Consider the following 20,165-nt stretch of genomic DNA (forward strand, 5'->3'; position numbering starts at 1 on the left):
AGGCAAAAATCACAACAAAGGACGGGAAGGGCTGGTGGTAGGGCTGAACTTCCTGGAACGATTAATATTCATTACTTAAAAGCAGTTTTATGGACTTCAGAAATAACCCGATTGCTTTAGTTACAATCTGTTGCCAGGAGTGACACAGAAGAAAATGCTTCTCCACAGCACTCAACGTACGCTCATCTCAGGGAACCCAGGCAACTAAACACCTATTCCACTCATCCGCGCATTAATATAATTAACTGATGTTGCAGCTGACCTCGCCTGTTAAAACGCAGCGACTCTAAGCGCACAGCTCTGAAGGAGCGCGTGCCATTCCCGATCCCACGGAACACTCTGGGCAGGGCACACTGTCCCCAGCGCGCCAGCCTCTCACTCGAGGCCTCTGAGGCTCGTCTGAGACTGAGCGGTGCTACTCGGGAAGCCCAGCCGCCATTCGGGTGAGCTCTCGTGGTACCGGCCCAGAGCAGAGCCTGCCCTCGACGCTCCCTGCCGCCATCAGAGCCCACCCGGGCCCCGAGGCCGCTCCCGCCCTCACCCAGCGGCCCCGCTCTGCGCATGCGCAGCGCGTCCCGCGCGCACGGAGGCGGCTAGCGCGCGTGCGCAGGGGCCGTTCAATTTCCCCGGCGGGAGCTGGGGGGGGGGGGGGGGGGGGGGGGGGGGGAGGGCGGGCCGCGCACGCGCCCTCCCGGGGACACGCGCAGGCGCAAGGCGCTGGGCGGTCGGGGCGGGCCCGCCGGCGGTGAGGCTGCGTGGGCCCGCGCGCTGCGCGGCAGTGCGCCTGCGCGGGAGGCGGCGGCGGGGGATTGTGGGATACTGCGGCCCAGGCAGGCTGGTGAGGCGGGCGGCGGGCGGTGCGCGGCGGCGGGGCCGGGCCGGGCCGGAGGCGGCGGGCGGAGCTGAGGCGCGGAGCGGAGCGGAGCCGCTCGGGCATAACGCGCTCTTTTTCCTCTCCCCGATGTGTTTGTAGCAGCGGTGCGGGCGGCAGCGCGATGGCTTCCAGCAGCGGCACCGACGTGATCCAGGTCACCAACGTCTCCCCCAGCGCCAGCTCCGAGCAGATGCGGACGCTCTTCGGCTTCCTCGGAAAGATCGAGGAGCTGCGCCTCTTCCCCCCCGAGTGAGTGGCGGCCCTCTCCCCTCCCCTCCCCTCCCCTCCCGCCCTTCCTCCACCTCTCGCGGCCCGGCCGCCGCCTTCCCCTTCCCTCCCCTCCCCCAGCGCGGGCGGGCGGCCCGCCTCCCGCCTCCATGGCGGCCGCCGCGGGGCTGCCGGGCCTCGGCCTGCCCCCGCCCCGCCGCTGGGCTGGCCGAGAAGCTCGGCCGGTCGTGAGGTGTGGCCCCCGCCGGTCAGCGCCCTGTGGGTGCGCTCGGGGGCATCTCGGCGAGGCGAGTCGGAGCGAGCCGCTTTCGCGAGCCTCCGCGGCCCTCTGTCTTCTCAGATGGAGCTGCTGTGAGAGTTTACCGACTTGTTACAATTGTAATTACCCCCTAATTGCGTTGTGCAGGTACGTGGGGGAAAACCACTCGTTTACGGCATGCCGTCGCACGCGGGATTGCTCCTGTCAAATGCACGTTTTTCTCCAGGAGCTGTTTGTTCCAGGGCTGGCTGGTAACCGCTGCTGTCTAGCAAAGCTCCAGAACCGTTGGCAATTTTTGGATGGTTGGCCATAAAACTAAGGTTTTGATATAAATGCAGGTTCTTTGCAAAGAATTCTGTGTGCCAAATGGGCACGCACGAACAGTACACATTTACTGGTTAGTGAGGTGATCACATTAAATGTGGCCGTGTCAGTTTGGTTTGCTGTTCAGAATCCAACGCCATTGTTGCTCTTTTGTGTATGTATTACGTAAGTAAAAAGATTTATTTTTTCCATGCTGAATGAAGATTGATTGGAGGTAAACAGGAATACAGTCAACTATTTTTCATGCTTAAGGCTATTTGGATTTTTTTCACTTTAGGGGAAAAAAAAAATTGTCACAAAGCATTCTTTTTTTTCGTCGTTCAGTCTTCATTCCATGCTAGCGCAAAATCAGGAAAATTCAGCTGCCCTGCTAGCTGGTTACATATGCAAATTCAGAAACAAAACTTCTGGTGTTCTTGCAGCTTCTTGCTTTGGATTGACTTTCGGCGATTTCGTGTTGGAAATCGGAAGGTGGAAGGAAGTTGAATGTGGGTGTAACTGGACTCGAGGGGCACTTCCAGACGTGAGAGTTGCGCTGTTAGCTGGGATAACTGTACCTAAACAGCAGAACCGCTAGTGCTTGGCAGCCAGCGCAGTAACTCACCGTTAGATAAGCGCAGTTATTTCATGTGCTGCTCTGTATTTTGATATCTTGTCCAGTTTTTAAGGAAGGTTGTTGTAGATGAGTTCCGTTTCTGAAACTTTGTAGGTTTAGATGCATATTAACTGATCTGTTAAAAGATCACTTTTGTGGTGTCAGAATGACGTGGTCCAGAAAAAAAAAAAAAGGAAAGCCAAAGCCCGTCCCAGCAGCTTTCCTTTCGCCGTACCCCAGGCTCTCTGTACCTTCTTAACCTGACTCCTTCGCACACGCGTGCAGAGGAGTACCGGCCCGACAGGACCCTGCTTGGGAAAGCGTTGGATCTGTCCCGGGCTCGCGTGCCGCAGAGGAGTCTGCGGTGGGTGTGTTGCAGACCAGGGCTGTGGGAAGAGAAGAGGTGGCTTCAGGGAGATCTGCCTTGTACCCTGGTGTCTGCAGTGCCTGATACCAGTAGATACCAGTAGATAGCCGTCTGTAGGGCAAGCTTCCTGCTTTGTGTCCTGGCATGTTTATTTCTGCAGAACAGCCGGGCTCCTGCGTTTGACGGCTGCTTTCATCCTCCTTTGTTCTGGCACTGGTGGTGTTGTCGCTTCAACTGGGTCATTCTGTTGCTACAGAAAAACACGGAGTTGACTGCCTTAGAGCCGCGCCGGCGGAGGCAGCAAGGTGCAGGTAACTCCAGCAACCCAGGTGCCAGATATATCGACCACAAATTACTTAAAACGTTTGGGCTAAATTTCTTCTGTATTTCAAAGCCCTAAGTGAAAGAGGAGGACAGTACCCCTTCATCCTGTAGGGGTCTTGTGAAGCTTTGTTAGTTTTTGTGTACAAGTTACAACTGTAGGGAGGCCACTGACGAAACTGCTGTGGAACAGGAAATAGCGTGTAAGTGAACGGGCCTCGCGCAGAAGATGTGGCAGATCCTGATCAGCCGCTGCGGTGATACGTTGTTATGATGTACCTTCCCTCTACAGTGTACATCTCGGTGGAAAACAGTATTTTTGAAACTATAGAAAGGTTGTTGGTGCTAGACCAGGCGCTCCCTGGGACCGGGGCTAGTTATTAACTTTGCTATTTTAAGGAGGTTTTGTGCCATTTCCTTTGTGTTGCTGTCCCTACAGAGAAGCCAGGGCTCGGGCAGCCGCAGGCCCAGTGCCGGTCTGCGCTGGGGAGCTCGGGATCTGATCTCATCTCACACCGAAGAGGGGTGTGTTTTCTGTTTTGTCTGTTTCTTCTAAAGCCTTTTCTTTTCCTTCTCCTTTAAACTTCAGGTGTTTATCCATTTTTGGGGGGTACAGGCTGTAAATCATAATCTGTAAATTCTCTCCGTAATCTGGATCTCTTTATGGCCCAGGTTATCCTGCGATTCTTTCCTGCATGTAGTATTTCTGAGTAACCAATCCCATTTGCATTGCTCCACCTCCTCATTTGATCTTTCTCTCTGTCACTGGTTCTCCTGTCTCCTGTAGAGGTTCCTTATTCTCCTGGGCTTCCAGATCAGGTATAACTTCCTGAGTTTCTCTGTGTTTCTGTTTCTCTTCCTGTCCCCTCATCCATCTTGTTATCCGGGTTTATTTAATCAGTTACTACACGCTTTATGTATACCTCAGCTTCATAGTACACGTTTAATCCACAACCAGCTCTGTGACTTCTGTTTTTCCTGCCCAAACCCTTTCTTCCCTCCTCCTTCTGCTTTTCACCGACTCCATTGCCTGGTTCTTGTCTTGGTTGTGTTCCATATGGTTTCATCCTCCGCGGTAGGCAAAACTGAATGGATTTCTGAGAGTGCTCTTTTTTTTTTTTTTTTTTCTTATGGACAGAGAATTTTACCAAGAAAAATGCACATCTGGTGGAAAATACAGTCTGCAGAGTTAAAGCTGGATAAAATTAGGAACATACTTAATTTCATGCACTGGGTAATTGACAAGATGTTTTGCCTTCCCTGGTAGCTGCCAATGAAAGCTGTACACGGACGCTGTTGGAATACCGGCATCGCTTGCAGTTGCCACTGGTAGTTGGCCCGCTGAGAAAGGATGGCAGCTTCTGTTTGCAAGTGAAGCACATGGGTTGGCTCTTTCTTGAGGGATTTGAGCGTTCGTTGGCTTGATGTCTGAGAGACAATTACTAAATTTTTCGCTCTCGGGTGAATTAGAATAATGGTAGCCTTTTCTGGTAGCTGCTGAGAACATCCTGTTCTTGACGAATTCTGCTCAGCCACGGCTTGGATTTTTAGAGTGACTGGGAATAACGTTTTTAAAAATGAAATACACTGTTTTATATTGGATGTGAGGCTGCAGAAGCATAACCTGACGTATTTTCGGTTGGTTCTGCAGATTCAGCCAGCGGTATGGTTTAGGACATAGTGGTACTCGTGTATATAAACAGTGTCTGCTCTGTTTCGTGTTCCCATGGTATCACAGGCATTTTAAGAATGTTTGAAGATATTGTACTACATTTATGTAATAAACTGCTTAATTTTTTAGAACTTGGATTAGTATGCCATTCAGATGCGCTAGAACTCTCTGATTTGCTTTTCTTTACGATTTTACTACTGTGATTTCGTTAAACAATGTGTGCTAATGCTTCTTGGGTTTTTATGTTTTTATGCAAACGGGTTAAGAGAAGGCGCCATTTTGGCAAGCTGCTGTGTGTTTGTGGACACAAAGAGCTAGTAGTTCCAGTTGTTCTACCTCTGTGCCGTTTATCAATACAGTGTTACTTTCCAGTTTATTAAATCTGCAAGATGTTGGATGAAGTGGATCTTTCCAATTGTAGTATTTTCAGAGCTGTAGCACGCTGGCTCCAATCTAGTTTCCAACATCAGGTTAAGTTTACAGGAAGTTAAAGTGTAATCCGATAGATGTTTGGGGCAGTGCTTGCGTTTGCGTAACTTGCATGTTGGGCCGAGCCTGTGCTCGCTGGTGGTGAATGTTAGCTGGTTTTTGACATTTGCACTAACAGAAATAGATCTTGGATGTCGCTCTTGCTGATGTCGAAATCATTCTCCTTTCTCCTGAATTCTGACAACTCTCTCTGCTCTTTCAGTGCTTAAAGACTTGATGAACTTTCTTCAGCGCAGATAAAATGGCTCTGGCGGTGGGATGCATTTTGAAGAGCTAGTCTGGTAACCGTTGGTGAAGGTAGATCTTTGTCGTGAAGAATTAGTGACTGCTTTTAGCAGCTAGCTCTTCAGGCTGATTTGTATCTCTGGTACTTGAGGGCAGAGCTGAACCGCATGTGTAGCCTGGCCTTCTTTAGGAACTAGAGTTTTAGGGCTCGTTGCTACTCTCAGTGCCTGTCCTGTACCTTCTGGAGGGAGCTTTTAGCTCATCCGCTGCACAGTTGTGTCTGTGTAACAATTTTTCCTACTGTTTTAGTTCGTGTGTCTGATTAAAGCAAGATCTGCACCGTTTTCAGGATGTATGGACTTTCAAAACCCATTCTGGACCTTTAGCTGGTTGATTCTGCCTCTGTTTTTGGAGGGGTTCATTTTGTTTTGGTTCAGGGAAAGGGAGGAGGGCACAGTTGTATGGCCTACAGTTCTTTCCTGTTGTTATAGGAAGTAGATACTTGGGGGAAAAAAAAACAAAACCAAAAGAAGTAACTCAAAACTTCTGCATTCTCTTTTGGATTTTCCACGTCTGGGATTTTTTACGCAACTCTACTGACAGCGGCTCATCGTGAGCCGTGTGTTAGGTACAGACCTATGTCGTAAAGAGGTCTGTGTTTACTGGCTGGTTGTTCAGGAGCTTCTCATCCATTAGTGAGATTTCCGCGGTGGTGTTGCCTACCTGGCATGCTTGAGTTTCTGCGTTTGGTTCTGCTGCTGCTGGACGATGGGCGCGTGTTTAGCAGTGTACGTGCCTTCAGACTGAGCGTGGCGGCGTTGGTGTGTGCGAGAAGCAGCGTGATGAGGTTTGGTCTACAAGCTTTTATGGAATTGTGTTAGTAAGTAAAATCATAGTGGTCTTTTAATCATTTAATCGTGACACTTGTCGTTTCATAATTTACCTTAATAAGTAATCTGGGGCCTAGAGCGGGGAGTGTAAAACTACTGGTTTCGCTAATGCATGCGGTGTATGTGGCAGGTAACTTTTTCTCTTTCTTGAGCAAAGAGTTTCTTGGTTTCCTTCCCTTCTCGCAGACAGGTCATGAAAACTGATTTGCATTTAGGTGACTGGTCATAGCTATATTGTGCGTAATAGAATTATTGCCCAGTTACAGATGAGGCAGTAAACCTTTCTGCAGTTTTACAGTGGATTGGCTTCATTCAGTGGGGTGTTGTATCTGTAGCCACGCAAAGCGATGTTTGATGCAGAACCTGAAATGGTGTTCTTGCGCAGAGGAGTATCCCATGCTCCCCTGTGGGTTCCTGCTTGGTGAAAGTGGGGAGACAAGAGCAGTTTACTACTGTCAGGCTGATTTCCATCTAAGTAATTGATTTCTTTCTTTTCCAGTGATTCTCCTTTGCCTGTTTCATCGCGTGTGTGTTTTGTAAAGTTCCATGATCCTGACTCGGCAGTTGTGGCCCAGCACCTGACAAACACTGTGTTCGTTGACAGAGCGTTGATAGTCGTACCCTATGCAGAAGGTTTGTGGATTGTTTAATGGCCTATGAAGCCACCGTATGATGGCGTTTTATTCCAGTCTAGCTCACAAAAGTGAGGATTAGTAAAATGTCAAACGTGTAAGATACAAACATTTTTAAACCCTTGGTATATTGCCGTTGGCCCATAGATTAAATCATTTTTTTAATCTAGTGACACCGAGTGAAAGCGGAAAGCTTACCTCTTCCTGGTTTAGTGTGCCTTTAAGTTTAGAATATTAACATTTTAGGCAGAATTATTTGCAAATTTTACCAGTCTCACTGAGACCTTTTCATAAACAGACTTATGCAAACAGGTCAACATTTTAAGGAAATTTTGCCTTAATTATTAAGTGTTTGCCACTTTTGCGTAGGCGTAAATCTCTTCATGAGAATGGTTTCTCCCTCCTTGAGAATGCTTGGGAGAGCAGATTAACGTTTCTCCGAGAGATGCTGCCACTGCAGTCCTTGGGAACTTCCCGAAAAAGCCCCCTCTCTCGTTGTGAAGTCCAGTATACCAAGGGTTTGAATAATTATGGTTTAATTTGAAAGTGAGCTCTTCCAAGAGGTGCCAAATGGGCACTGGTACTAGTTTTTTATTCCAAGTTTTCTTGTTCTTCCTTGATATATAGAATTTCACTAAATAATAAACTCTTCTCTCTGTTATTTGTGTGTGTGATTTTTGTAGTGGAGAAGGCAAATGCAAAGCCCTTCCAGATGACTGAAAAACAGTGGGTCCTCTGCAGCTACAGGGGATTCTAGACATTAACTAAAGGCCAGCAAGCACTCAAGTCCCCAAGTGTTTTCCTGGTGTAACCACTTGTTAACTACATTTTCTCTTCTTCTTTTTATTTTTACATTTTAGGGTGTTACAGTAATTTGAAAGGCAATGAGCAGGGTTTTTGGAACTTACCTTAAAAACAAAGTGCTGAGAAGACACCTCTTCTTACAGAAGTCTTATTAAACTCTTCTAGACTTGCTTTAGAAGTAACTGATTTCCATTTTACTGTTTCTTGATTTGCTTCTGAAATAATGGATTTCCCAGCTCGCTTGAATTAAATAAAATCTCTGCAGATTTAAGTCATACTACAGTAATAAACTTGGTACGTGGCCTGGGCTCAGACCTTTAATGAAGAGATTGTGATGCTGTAGGCTGTCTTTTGAGGCCTGGGGAGCTGTCTTATCTTTGTATTCCTTAGACTTAAAATATACGAGAACTTAATTTCTGGAATGTAGGAATCTGCAGCGTGACCTTTGTTTGAGACGTGCTGCTTTTTGAGAGTACGGAACACCTTCTGAAACTGCCATTGAGCTACTGCTTCTGCTTCCGCTAGTTTAGGTGTAATAGCCTAGCTGAAAGGCATCCTGTCCTCATCGTGTTATGAAAGCGCGACACAAACAGTCCGTCTGAGTTAGTACCGAAATGTTCTCCAAGGCCCGTGGTGAGGAACGTTAGAGTTTAACGTTTCCAATGAGGGTAACCGCATTTTTCTATTTGTCAGTCTGACTTTGTCCATTGTGCTTGATGGTGGATAAATCTGGCACATAGAGAAATCTGCCCAGTAGTTTTGGTTCAGATTGTGTAAAGAAAATAAAATTAATAAAGTAGAATATTTTAATGGGCCTACTTAACTGAAGGAGCTCCTCATGGGCTGTTCCCTGTGGTGTTCTAGTGGTTCAGAACGTTGATGTTTTTGGCATAATGACGTGGCATGTCACAAGAGAGATGTTCAGCCAAAGTTATGCCCCTGGTTTTGTAATCATGTGCTACGTAATTACGTCTCCCTGTACTGGAGTATAGTTTCTCTGCAAACGCATGCGGCCAGGGTCCCAATTTGACGAGCTGTTTAAGCACGATGCAGCAAGATCCTTAAAACCCTAGTGAGATTGCTCGTGTGCTTAAAGCCAGGCGGATGCTTAGCTACTGTGCTGAACTGGGCCCTTTTATCTTTCATTTTCTGTTGTGATAATTCTGTGTGAATATTGCCTGTCACTAAAGTAAATGTTTATTATCTGTTTAGTGCAGTAATTATCCCCTATATTGCAAGCGCACGCCAGTTTTAGCATACACAGACATTTTGGTGTTGGCTGTTGCTTTGTGTTCTAGAGCTAAACACAAAGTCTACGGTAAGGTTTAGTATTTGTCATTTTCACTGTGCTATTCCTAGATTTGGAAGGAACTCTAAGATTAAAGATGGCTGGGGGGGGGATCTAGGTTCTTTGGTTAATGTTTGTTTCTTTTGTCTGTTTCTTTTTCTTTCATTTCTACACATTCATGCAGTATTTCATGGTTCTAACAAAGCAGCAGTAAAAAAAACTCTTGAAGCATGAAAATTAACTGGTGAGGGGCCTCATTGCTTTTTTAAAATTGTAGTTTATTTATTTCTAAATACTTTTTAAAAAAACAATTGGAGGATCAGATGCATGATTTTTTTAATGGATGCAGATCTTCTATGAGGTGTCTCGAGATAAGTCTGAGGATTTGTATTTAGATGCCAGAAATGTTGTAGTTGCACTGATTTGAAATGTTTAGATATAATTTATAAAGATCCTCTGAGACATAATTTTGCATGCAAAATTACCCCGTAATCTCTCTGTAGGTGTGTTAATATATTTATGCATTAATGCCCTTTATCTAAGTGACCTTTTTCCCCCTCTCCCCCCATAACTTTGGGTATCTAAATTGGTGACAGCTCAATGACACAAGCAAGATAACAGTGCTGTGTATTATACATTTGTTTATATTATCGGCACTTCTCAGTATAGGTGGAAGGAACCATTACCTTTATTTAACAGTGGTTTTTCTTTTTTGTTGTTGTGTTTTACAGTTCTTTTCCCTGGTTCAGCCTGAACTATATACCAGGCCCTGCTGAAAATACCACCCAACAGTTTTCTTCTGCAGCTTATCCAGTTTCTCTTAAGTGCCCTGTACATATTGTATGTTTTATGATGAGATGCAGTTTCTTAATATGTATTACAGAAACACTACTGGTATTTGCAAATATGTAGTAAAATTGTTTTATTGAACTCTCATTTTGGGGGCTTGGGCACATTAACAAATTAATCCATCTGTATAGGGCTTTTGCTGTTGGATAGACTAAAAATACCTACGTAATTACTTGTTTCATAGTAGGACCCTTAAAATTGTATGTGCAGAGCAGGCAGTAAAATAAGACGCTTGTCTTAGTTGGCTGCAAGATTTTGGGCCAGAAGTTCCTTCTGCAGTGGCAGTATGTAGCAGCATTCTTGGTACAATAAGCGTGGCACATACTGGAACAAATGCATTTTACTGCACAGGTAAGGAATGTGCCGCAGTAGACTGTATGTATGCACCCGTCCACCCTCAGACACACAGCCACAGCGCGTATTTGAAGATCTGCAGAGACTTTCATTCTCATTTGACAAGTCAGCAAAAGCCCTACGCTTGATTCCACAAAAAATATTTCCATACCTTCTCTTTAAGTTTTACAAAATTTATGTGGTAGGTGTAAAAGAAAACATAGTGAACTGTACCATATTATTAACCCCTAAATCAAACTTTTTTTGTCTTGTGTATCTTGATTTTTCTGTGTGCTTTATAGTGAAGCAGCCGACACGAGTCGTTGTTCATAAAACAGCTTTTGAAAGTTGAGAGCACACCCCTGGAGAACCGACTGTGCTTGCTTACGTTTGGTTCATGACTTAAAAATCGAGTACAGGTGATGAAATCTTGGCAGTGTTAACAAAAAAGTAGTGTGTATTGTGCTATTTTTTTGCTCTAGAAACTTAACCATTTGTAGAGAAAAAGGAACAGTCAAATTTTCACACATTGAAGTTTCATTCTGACAAAAAAGTTAATGATAAATATTAATATACGTCAAGCTTTGTATTTTAGCCAACATAAGTACTTTCAACAAACTCAGGTGGTGTATCAGGGAGACATTTTCTGGGTGTATTTGTGTATTTTCTGCCTCTGAAATGGAATGCGTTCTAACGCAAGGCTGTTTCTCTGCAGGAGTTATTCCTGATGAGACTAAGGCTTTGTCTCTCTTGGCACCAGCTAACGCTGTGGCAGGTCTGCTGCCTGGAGGTGGCCTCCTGCCTACTCCCAACCCACTTTCTCAGGTAGGCTTGCCGGCTAGCCTGAAGCCAATTGCATGTATTCTGTTGGGTTCCAATTTACTTCCTGTTGGGTTTTTTTCAGGACAGATAGACTGATGTGCTAACGCTGATACCTGGAATGGTTTAGTTGTTATGCCTCGACGGATTGTTACAGCTGTCTGATATGAGTTGTGGCCAAATGGTGATAAGTTGCTGGATGGGATACTGCTATTTCCCCGATACGATGCTTCTGGTATCCCAGGGGCCCTGTGTTTATATCTCTCTCTCATCTCTCTTCCGTTCACTCCACGCTTACGGCCAGATTTGACGAGCAGTAGAGATCCCGTAGATTTCAAATTCGTGAAGTTCGAGGAGCTGACGTGCTGTGGAGATACCCTCCGTTAATACTCCAGCTGGGGGGAAAAATTGTAGCCTGTGTTTGCTCGTTATCTAAATATGCAAGAATTTGTGTGGAAGGCGAACAGTAAGAATAATGTCTTGTGGGAAAAGTTCAGTCAAAGCACATATCTTATTAGAGAACGGAGAATCAAAATACAGTAGCTTTTCAACCCGTTCGCCAGTTTTAACCAAATCTGAGACATTTACAGAGATGTAATAATGTTATATTGTCTTTTAGCATAAAACATGTTAATTTAAATCCTAAATTGATTTAGATATGTGGTAGTTGGATCAGAAACATGCAGTGAATTTTTATTTTAACACTGGAAAATAATTTAATTTTATACTGTTTCTTGAATGTACTGGAATGCTCTACTTTTTTTTTTTTTTTTTTTTCCCCCTACCCCTTGGGATGCAGAGGAAACAGAATTTCATTTTAGAATATTTATAAGAGAAGAAAATCTTTCATATACTAAGCTTTGGAATCCCTGAATAAGGAGAACTGAAATACTCTCGCTGACCTTGGTCTAATGTTTCCTGTAGCTGGAAGTCCAAGGAAAGCCCAGTTCAAGTTCCTGCATGTCTGATGCCTGGGAATCGTGACCCAACAGCTTTTTAGCAGTTGAGTATGGCTTTGTCTGATTGCCGTCTTTCTTACAGATTGGTGCTGTTCCTTTAGCTGCTCTGGGAGCTCCTGCTCTTGATCCAGCCCTAGCTGCTCTTGGGCTTCCTGGAGCGAACTTAAACTCTCAGGTATGTCACACATCTACAATTTTCTGTAGGGTCCCTAGCACGTCTGTAGTTTGACCAGCACACGTGATGCTCTTGGCGTTCGCCGCTGTGTTAAATACAAGCTGGAGATGCGGCAATACCATACTTCAGTTTGGAGAAGTGTTGGCAAATGCCACGTTTTATTAAAGGCAATCGAGGCTGCACGGGCTGCTAGTTCTGAACGCTTCTTAGCGTTCTTATGGAATGCAGTCTTTGTTTCTTGGCATAGCAGGTTTATGTAAGAACGCTTTTCTTTTGCTACTCTCTCTTCTGTTTTAAAGTAATTTTAATTTGTATCAGTTTAATAGCCACTCTCTGAAAAATCCAGTGATTGATTTTCCTGAGCACTTGCTTGGAATAAGTAGTATCTGTAGCAGTATCGAGTTCTGGTGTATATAGTATCCAGAAGGACCTGAAAAATAATTTGAGGGTATTAAGGAAATAGTTCAAATATCTGTCATTATCAAGCTGTGAACCCCTCTTGTAGTTGCAGTTAAAAAAAAAAAATAAATAAAAAATTGTTTGACTTTTTAATTTTGTAGGTGTAGAAAATACTGAGGAGGCTTTGTTACATTGTAGTCTTCTTAAAACTGAATTAAAAAAGACTTTAAGTGCTGAGTAATAGTGAGTAGAATAATGAGTAAGGACTTAAGATGCAAGAACCAAATACTGTACAGGGAACATCTTTTACAGGTAGAAGAGGTAATAATTTAGTGCATTGCTAAGAAATTCAGCATTCTCTTTGTGCGTGCCATGTGTAGTAACAGGCAAATAATGGTGATAGTGAAATAACAAATGAAAAAAAAAACCCAACAATTTTAAATGCATATTAGAAAAATACAAATTTGGTACGGTGGATTGTTTCCTTTGGCCGTTAAGCCAACTGGTTAACAAACTGTTTGAGTTCAGTGCGTGGCTGCCTCTGCATAAAGAACATCATTGGGGTCACAGGAAGTGACTGGTTGTAATAGTATCTGGATTTTCCTAAAAGTTGTAAAAAGTATTTTTTCATTGAATATTTAGAGTAAAGAAGATTTTGCTTATTGTTCATACATTGACATTGAGGACTTCCCACGGACAGGCAAACCAACTCTCTCATGAGGTCTCCCGTCTCTTGAACGGACAGAGGAGTAACCTGTAAACACCAGAGGGTATTTGTATCTTAAAGTGCTTTGGTTCTGTCCAGGAGAGCGCCTGCGTCTGGCTGCTGTGGGACAGGGAGCCCCACTGAAGTGTGATGTCCACACCTCAGCCTCATCCACGAGTCTGAAAACAGAGCAGGATGCCTTTTTGTCTGTAACTGGTTTGGGATGCGGTCTGTTTGGGGTTTTTTAATCTGCAGGGAATTTCGCCTCAGCCCCTGCCGAGAGTGCGTTCAAGGAAGATGATCTTCTGAAGCATACCCATCACGGAACACGGTTGTAACTTTGTTTTTTTCCTTACAGTCTCTTGCAGCAGACCAACTGCTAAAGCTTATGAGCACCGTGGATCCAAAGTAAGCGTGGTGTTTACAAATATTTGTATAGCAATACACTTGAGTTTGCGCACATCCGTTGTGATCCAGTATCCAGTCTTTGTGCTGCTGGATCTGATTAAGGTTGGAGAAAACTAGTGTCTTGGGGATTTAGAGACAGAAATTCAGTGTTTTGTATGTCATTCTTGTCCATGATAGAAAGGTGCAGCTAGCACCTTCCTCCTGCAAGGCAGAAAGGAAAGCGCTCCGGTTGAAAGAGCCGGGACCAGCAGCAGTTGTAAAAGGCAATAATAAAAGAGTCAGTGTTGTCACAGCTGCCAGAAGGTAACAAAAGGCAGCAGATCTCATTGCTTGGTAGAAAAGGGGAGCAAATAACACTAAGCACAAGTGTTTGCTAATTGTTATTTCAGTATTCAGTTTTATGAGGATAATTTTGTTCCAAATGGTATGGTGTGGGGAGAGCAAGGAGGGGAAGGATCGTAGCACTTAATGTACTAGCATGCTGTTGTGCTATCGATAACGTTACAGTAGGATGATGAAAGCATGTCCTTTGGAAAAAAGCGATTAACAATTGCTAGATGAGAAGGGTACTAAAGGGGCAGAAACCATACCTGCCTCAACAGCCCTTGTACTGCAAATTGCGGGAAGCTTTGGGGAGAATTCTTTCAGCTCTGGGCTTCGGGAGGGCCTGCCAGTACATGCCTGCCCTGCTGCTGCATCAGCTACGCAGACTTCTAGCGCGGGTTGGCTGTTCTGTGTCTACAGACAGTCAGAGCCACCTGCTCTCCACCGGGGGATAAAGCTGTACGTGTGATCCGTCTGCGTGTTTAGTACTGCTCTGGCGGGTTATTCTCCGTGTCAGACTGACACTTCTGTAAGCAGGGAGCGCACAGCGGATTGAACAGAATCGTCGCGCGAGATCATGTATTGGATAAACACCAGTCAGGTGTACTGGGTGTGCCTGGTTGGCTTCAAAGCCGCCTCATGGAACACATCTTCTGAACTTCAGATTGCATCACTGTCTGTAGGCTTCTCGGTATGGCTTATAAAATGGGAACTCTGTGCTGTGTAAGATGCTGTTTGCTGTGGAGTTGCCCTTGCGGGTGATGAGAATTGAAATTGTGTTGTACAGAAATGTTCTGAAAAGTGTCACCAGAAACATCTGTGCAAGACAGCACCAGCTTTCCTGCTGTTTGCAGTTCACGGGCATTCTAAGAGCCATATGTGCTAGTATCTTGTGCCACTGTTTTTGGCACAGGTATCACATCTGGACTTAGCGCTCCGTTATCCGAACGGCGACAGAACGCAGGCAGGTTCTCATTCGCTTAGATCAGTCGCTTTGAGTAGGCTCAGACTGCCAGTGGAGGCACGCGTTTCCTGGATCCATCAATACTGAATTTCTGAAATTCTTATTTCCCAGGCTGAACCATGTAGCTGCAGGTCTTGTTTCACCAAGTCTGAAATCAGATACCTCCAGTAAAGAAATAGAAGAAGCTATGAAGAGAGTACGAGAAGCACAGTCGTTAATTTCTGCTGCTATCGAGCCAGGTAATTCTGAATCGCGGAACACCTCGTTCAACTGAAGGTGGAGTTTTGGCGTAGTGTATGATAAAAGCTAATGGTGTGCGAAAGGCTGCCTTAGTGCTTTCATCTTCTGTAGCTGGCAGGTTTTAATTGTCCTGCAGTGTGAATGCTGCAGGTGTCCTGCGGAATGATGCAGGGAAGGAGTAATCTGTTGGTTTTTCCAAAATTCACTTGATTTGAAGATTGCGCAATGTTCGAGGTTCCCCTGACTGAAGTTCATACTGCCATCTCTGAGATTCACTGGAAACAGCAAGGGCCTCAGCCACTTGGCATCCTAGTGGTGTTTATTCTGGGGAATGATTTCCTTTCTTTAATTCCTAATCTGTGGAAGTTTGTAAATAATTATTTTTTTTGGTAGCTTATTTCTGTAGATTTTACTTTAGAACGAGGTGCAGCAGCTCATCCACAAATATCAGATCCACCGAACCTGAGAAGCAGTAACTCAGAACAGTGAAAATACAGTTTAGCAGCCTCCTGATGGTTTTCAGGAAGGAATAGAGCTCCTGTTCTTTTATTATAACAGCAAAACCTGCTGATTGTTTTGTTTGAGGCTTTTTGTGGGAAATTCAGAACAATAACTTGAGAGGTTCTTCAGCGCTTCACAAAATGGCAGAGGTTTTAACAAGACTTCCCACTGCCCTGCAGCTAGATAAGGCTTAATTTCAAATGTCAAAATATTCCTTAGGTTTTCTGTATCTTATTTGTATCTATAGTATGAAGCTCAACTTCCTTCTCCTTATAAATCTTTTTTAATACTAAAATAACTCTGGGTTTTTCACTACGCTTTTCCTTTTTAACTCCAGACAAAAAAGATGAAAAGCGAAGGCATTCAAGGTCGAGGTCACGCTCGAGGAGGAGGAGGACACCTTCTTCCTCTAGACACAGGTAGGTAGCTTATTTGTTTCAGTTACGTGGGGCTTCTGGAAAGCAATTTCTTCAGAAACACTTCTGGGAATTGACACTTCACTTGTAGAGGCTGACAGGTTTGACCTACGTTCCACGTCCTTCCTTTTCCTGTTTCCTTGGCAGACTCAATGCGGCTCCTTTGCCGTTTTCAGTATTATTTTTTCTGTTTTCCTGTCACTGTGCATTACCATACCGTTAGCACTGAGCAGACAGGTTCTGAACAGCACATCAGAGTTCCGTATATGTAACGCCCATGTACAATGTGTTACTGGTAGACGGTCCAGAAGCAGATCAAGGAGAAGGTCCCACTCAAAATCCAGAAGCAGGAGGCGATCTAAAAGTCCAAGGCGAAGAAGATCTCATTCCAGAGAGAGAAGCAGAAGGTCTAGGAGCACATCCAAAACCAGGTAATTGCTTCAGTAAATCTATCATACTTGCCAGTAATTAAATTACTTAATTTTGGTGCCTTGTTTGGAGGGGAAAAAAAAAACCAAACCCCAAAACTGCAGGCAGACAGAAAACCTAGGGCAGAAGGAATTAAGGGCTCTTGTTAAAGTCACAGTCTCTTGTAGAGTGTTACAGAACTGTATTCCACGTGCCCTGCGCGCACACTGCGTGACGTAAAACACGTAACACGCTTCCCGTGGGACTCGGCAGACGCAGTAGTAGGCATTAGCTGACTTGCTCAGGAGCTGCCTTTGGAAAGCAGGAGGTGCAGATTTGGCGCCGTTTGTACACGGAAGCTATACAGAGCTGTTCATTTATTTTGCGTCGATAGTCATCGTCTTTGTTTCCGTTAGCGGAATTTGACTGGCCCCAGAAATCCTACGCGGTGTATGCTGCCCGTACGGTCACCATGTCTTCACTTTCCTACATAGCAGAAGTAGTGAATGCTACTTGAATAGTTTGAAAATGACTTAAAATCTGTATTTTACTAAAAGGGATAAAAAGAAGGAAGAGAAAGAAAAGAAACGTTCTAAAACTCCCCCCAAAAGCTACAGCACAACCAGACGATCAAGAAGCACAAGCAGGTACAGTGACATGGAAGTTTCCTTGGTCTCTATTCCCTGCATGGAATAAATACCTGCAGAATGTCTGCCTTTTGTTTTAACCGCTCCCAAAGTTACCTTGCAGCACTGAGAAGGGCAAACTGTTTTGTTTCAATTTGGAAAAAGAGTCAGTATCCCTAACACCGTCTGCGCTAGCAACGTGCTGATGGAGGTGGAGGTAGAACAGGAAAGACCTGACTCTGCTGATCCGTGGGCCAGTAGTAGGCACCTGCTTCGGGTTACACACACCCACTGCCTTCTGAGCAGTGCTGGTTTTAGAGCCAGGGATGTTCTTGTCGCTAAAAAAAAGAAAAGTCAACTTGGATCTCTCTCTCTCCTGCAGAGAAAGACGACGTAGAAGAAGCAGGAGTGGATCGCGGTCACCTAAAAAACCCAGGTCTCCTAAAAGAAAAATGTCCCGGTCCCCGTCTCCAAGAAGGTCAGTAAGCCTCCTGGCTAAAAAACCAAAAATAAATGGTGTCTGGTTGTGGTTTTCATTCCTCTGCGCACCCTGTCTTGTAGACATAAAAAGGAAAAGAAGAAGGATAAAGACAAGGAGAGAAGTAGAGATGAGAGGGAGCGGTCAACAAGCAAGAAGAAAAAAAGCAAAGACAAAGAGAAGGATCGGGAACGCAAATCCGAGAGCGATAAAGACGTGAAGGTATGCTTAAAATCCAGCTCCCCTGCCTCTGCCGGGGGGTTAACCGTAACCCAACAGGGGCGCTGAGAGCAAGTTGTAATTATTTTTTTTTTTTGTCTCGGCGAAGCAGGTCACAAGGGATTATGACGAAGAAGAACAAGGCTATGACAGTGAGAAGGAGAAAAAGGAAGAGAAGAAGATGGCAGATTCCTCCTCCCCTAAAGTGAAGGAGTCCGCTGGTGATAAAGGCAGCGGAGATTCGGCGAGGGAGTCCAAAGTGAACGGGGATGACCACCACGAGGAGGACATGGATATGAGTGACTGAACTCTGCCTTTGCCGCCAACACGGCTGCAGGCGTGCATCAGTGTCATTCCTGTGTGATTCTTTTACGCTGTACTCGTTAATCCTCAACCTAGGTGTACACAGCTGTAAGCTAGACATCGTTTGTAAATCTGATTCTAACTCCCACCAGAGGCTTTAGGGGGAACCATTCTGGTTACGGCCGACAGGGATTGCGCAGCCAAGCGGGTTTTTCTAACTTGGTGACGCTTCGAGCAAAAGTAACAAGCTGCATGCATCTACGGCAGGCATGGACCGTTTGTGGTATGATCTCCTTTAGTAAACCAGCGCGCCGGTAGTGTTCCTAGACTCGATTCATTGCGGTCGTAGAGCAGGATAGGGAATGCACCGACTGCACGTCCACCGTGGCAGACGCCCTCCACCTTCCGCGGCGCACGTGGATCTGTCGAAGGCTCTTAAGTGTGACGACACCACAAAGCGACAGTACATCTGCAAATAAGCATCCCCACATAGATAGTTTTTGTTTTCTGGGTTTTTTACGCCATGTGGCTGGGGTTAGTTTGTTCTGTTTTGTTTTTCCTGGTGGGTTTTGTTTGGCTTTGACAAAGTTAAAATGCACTGACCTTTTTGAGGGCTTTTTTTTTTTTTTTTTTTTAAATCTCTCAGTTCACGTCCATCTCAGGCGCGTTCTAATGGTTCTTAACTTTTCTTCTGGAGCCTTGGGAAGTGAAAATCTCCGCCTGACGAGTGCCCAGTGATGAAAGGTTGGTTTGTGCAGTTTTCATAATCCAGGTCTTTTCATTCGTTAATGAGCTGAACACTGCAAGAAGGTGGTGCATTTTAAAATTGACCTTGTATGCTTTTAAAAGCAAGTCTACTTGATAATGTACTTTTTACTTGATCTCAAGTTGTATAAACTAATAAATTTGTGTTTCCTGTCACTGCAGTAGTAAGCTGATGCACACAGTGATTCCGTGTTATGCGCAGAGTAGTTAGGCGAGCCCTTTCCTTAGTTACAGAAGCTCAAGAGCTTTGACTTTTGTGCAGGTAAAAAGACAGAAGTAGGCTGCAGTCTGTGCCATGTCGATGTACAGTTTCTGAAATTGTTTTACAAACCTTTGATAATAAAACCCTTAAACTTACACTCGCGTTCCTGTAAACCTCTGCGGTATTCATTTACACCACGGAATGCACGAAGCTTTACCTTGGGCGTGCAGAGCGTCTGTTTTTCTGCACCCGCCTGTTTCAGACTGTAACAACTCCCTCTCGACAGAGCCGGTAAGCCTGCCCTTTCAGCTCCAGTTACAAAGAAATAATTATTTTACTTTTTGGGGGAATGGCGGGAACGGGCTTACACAGGAATCTAAAGGTCTTATGGGACAAGTACTTTTTAAAAGAAATGTGTATCTGTAAATTTTTTTGTGTATTTTCATTGAAATAAGAACGTTCACCTCTTCAGGCTGGCGGGGGGGACTAGCAGAGACAGGAACGCGGGAGGGCTCTGCGTGTAAAAGGCTGGTAACGCCAGCTCAGGACTCACTGGTTCAAGTTCTGGACTGAAGCTGTAAGTGGTGCTTGAGCTTCTCGAGGCCGATGAGTCAAGGCACCTGCCTTTTAAACCCCTCCTGCCCAGGCAAAGCGGAACTTGCCCTTTAGCTATGGAGTGTCACTTTTAGGATTTGTAGAAATGTAAATTTTTACTGACTTTTGAGGATTCTGTCACTAGAGAGAGGTCTGTGGCATACAGCAGTTCTGGGCTTTTCTTTCCAGGGGAGAGGGATAGTTCCTGTAATAAACACAGACAAGGTGCATGGTGCCCTCAGAGATGTGCCTTTTTTGTTGTCATCAGATATTTATACGTGAGATACGAGAACAGAAACCGATTTATAGTAATAAAGTCAACCTCTTTGATCCCTAGAGCGTGTTGTGACAGTCATTCGCAGGCTGTAGGGAAGGACCAAGGCGCTACTGAGCTCCAGGGGTAGAAGCTGTAGCTGTGTAGCTGAATTCCGCGGTTGCTAGTTGAGTTTACGAACAAGCCACAGCTGTGGGGTGAATGAGCCGCCTGTCTGGCTGCCCCAAGGCAGCGA

At 45.0% G+C, this 20,165-nt stretch overlaps 2 protein-coding genes across 7 annotated transcripts in view; one reads left to right on the forward strand and one right to left on the reverse strand.

Annotated features, from left to right (window-relative positions):
* Positions 1 to 20,165, reverse strand: part of NEGR1 (neuronal growth regulator 1) — a 726,879-nt gene that overhangs the window by 279,540 nt on the left and 427,174 nt on the right. The gene's annotated exons all lie outside the window — the stretch shown is intronic.
* On the forward strand, positions 738 to 19,217 carry SRSF11 (serine and arginine rich splicing factor 11). Of its 6 annotated transcripts, XM_086752879.1 has the most exons (13): positions 738 to 838; positions 974 to 1,123; positions 6,744 to 6,877; positions 10,866 to 10,975; positions 12,011 to 12,103; positions 13,567 to 13,616; positions 15,016 to 15,143; positions 15,983 to 16,064; positions 16,361 to 16,492; positions 17,027 to 17,116; positions 17,478 to 17,573; positions 17,657 to 17,795; positions 17,902 to 19,217. In XM_086752879.1, exons 2-13 carry the CDS (start codon positions 996 to 998, stop codon positions 18,097 to 18,099), a joined length of 1,380 nt encoding a protein of 459 aa, XP_086609005.1. In that variant the 5' UTR covers positions 738 to 838; positions 974 to 995; the 3' UTR covers positions 18,100 to 19,217. The 6 variants fall into 6 exon arrangements, with proteins under 6 accessions (XP_086609005.1, XP_086609008.1, XP_086609004.1 ...); XM_086752878.1 differs by lacking the exon at positions 738 to 838 and having other exon boundaries at positions 876 to 1,123; XM_086752881.1 differs by lacking the exon at positions 738 to 838 and having other exon boundaries at positions 876 to 1,123; positions 17,905 to 19,217.

The sequence above is a fragment of the Chlamydotis macqueenii genome, chromosome 8 (genome assembly GCF_036417535.1).
Source record: "Chlamydotis macqueenii isolate bChlMac1 chromosome 8, bChlMac1.mat, whole genome shotgun sequence".
In the NCBI taxonomy this organism is placed as follows: domain Eukaryota; kingdom Metazoa; phylum Chordata; class Aves; order Otidiformes; family Otididae; genus Chlamydotis; species Chlamydotis macqueenii.

Coding starts and splice junctions, on each gene's coding strand:
- SRSF11 (XM_086752879.1), top strand. CDS start 996: ATGGCTTCCAGCAGCGGCACCGACGTGATCCAGGTCACCAACGTCTCC. Junction 1,124..6,743: donor CTGCGCCTCTTCCCCCCCGA/GTGAGTGGCGGC, acceptor TTTCTTTTCCAG/TGATTCTCCTTTGCCTGTTT. Junction 17,574..17,656: donor CGGTCCCCGTCTCCAAGAAG/GTCAGTAAGCCT, acceptor CCTGTCTTGTAG/ACATAAAAAGGAAAAGAAGA.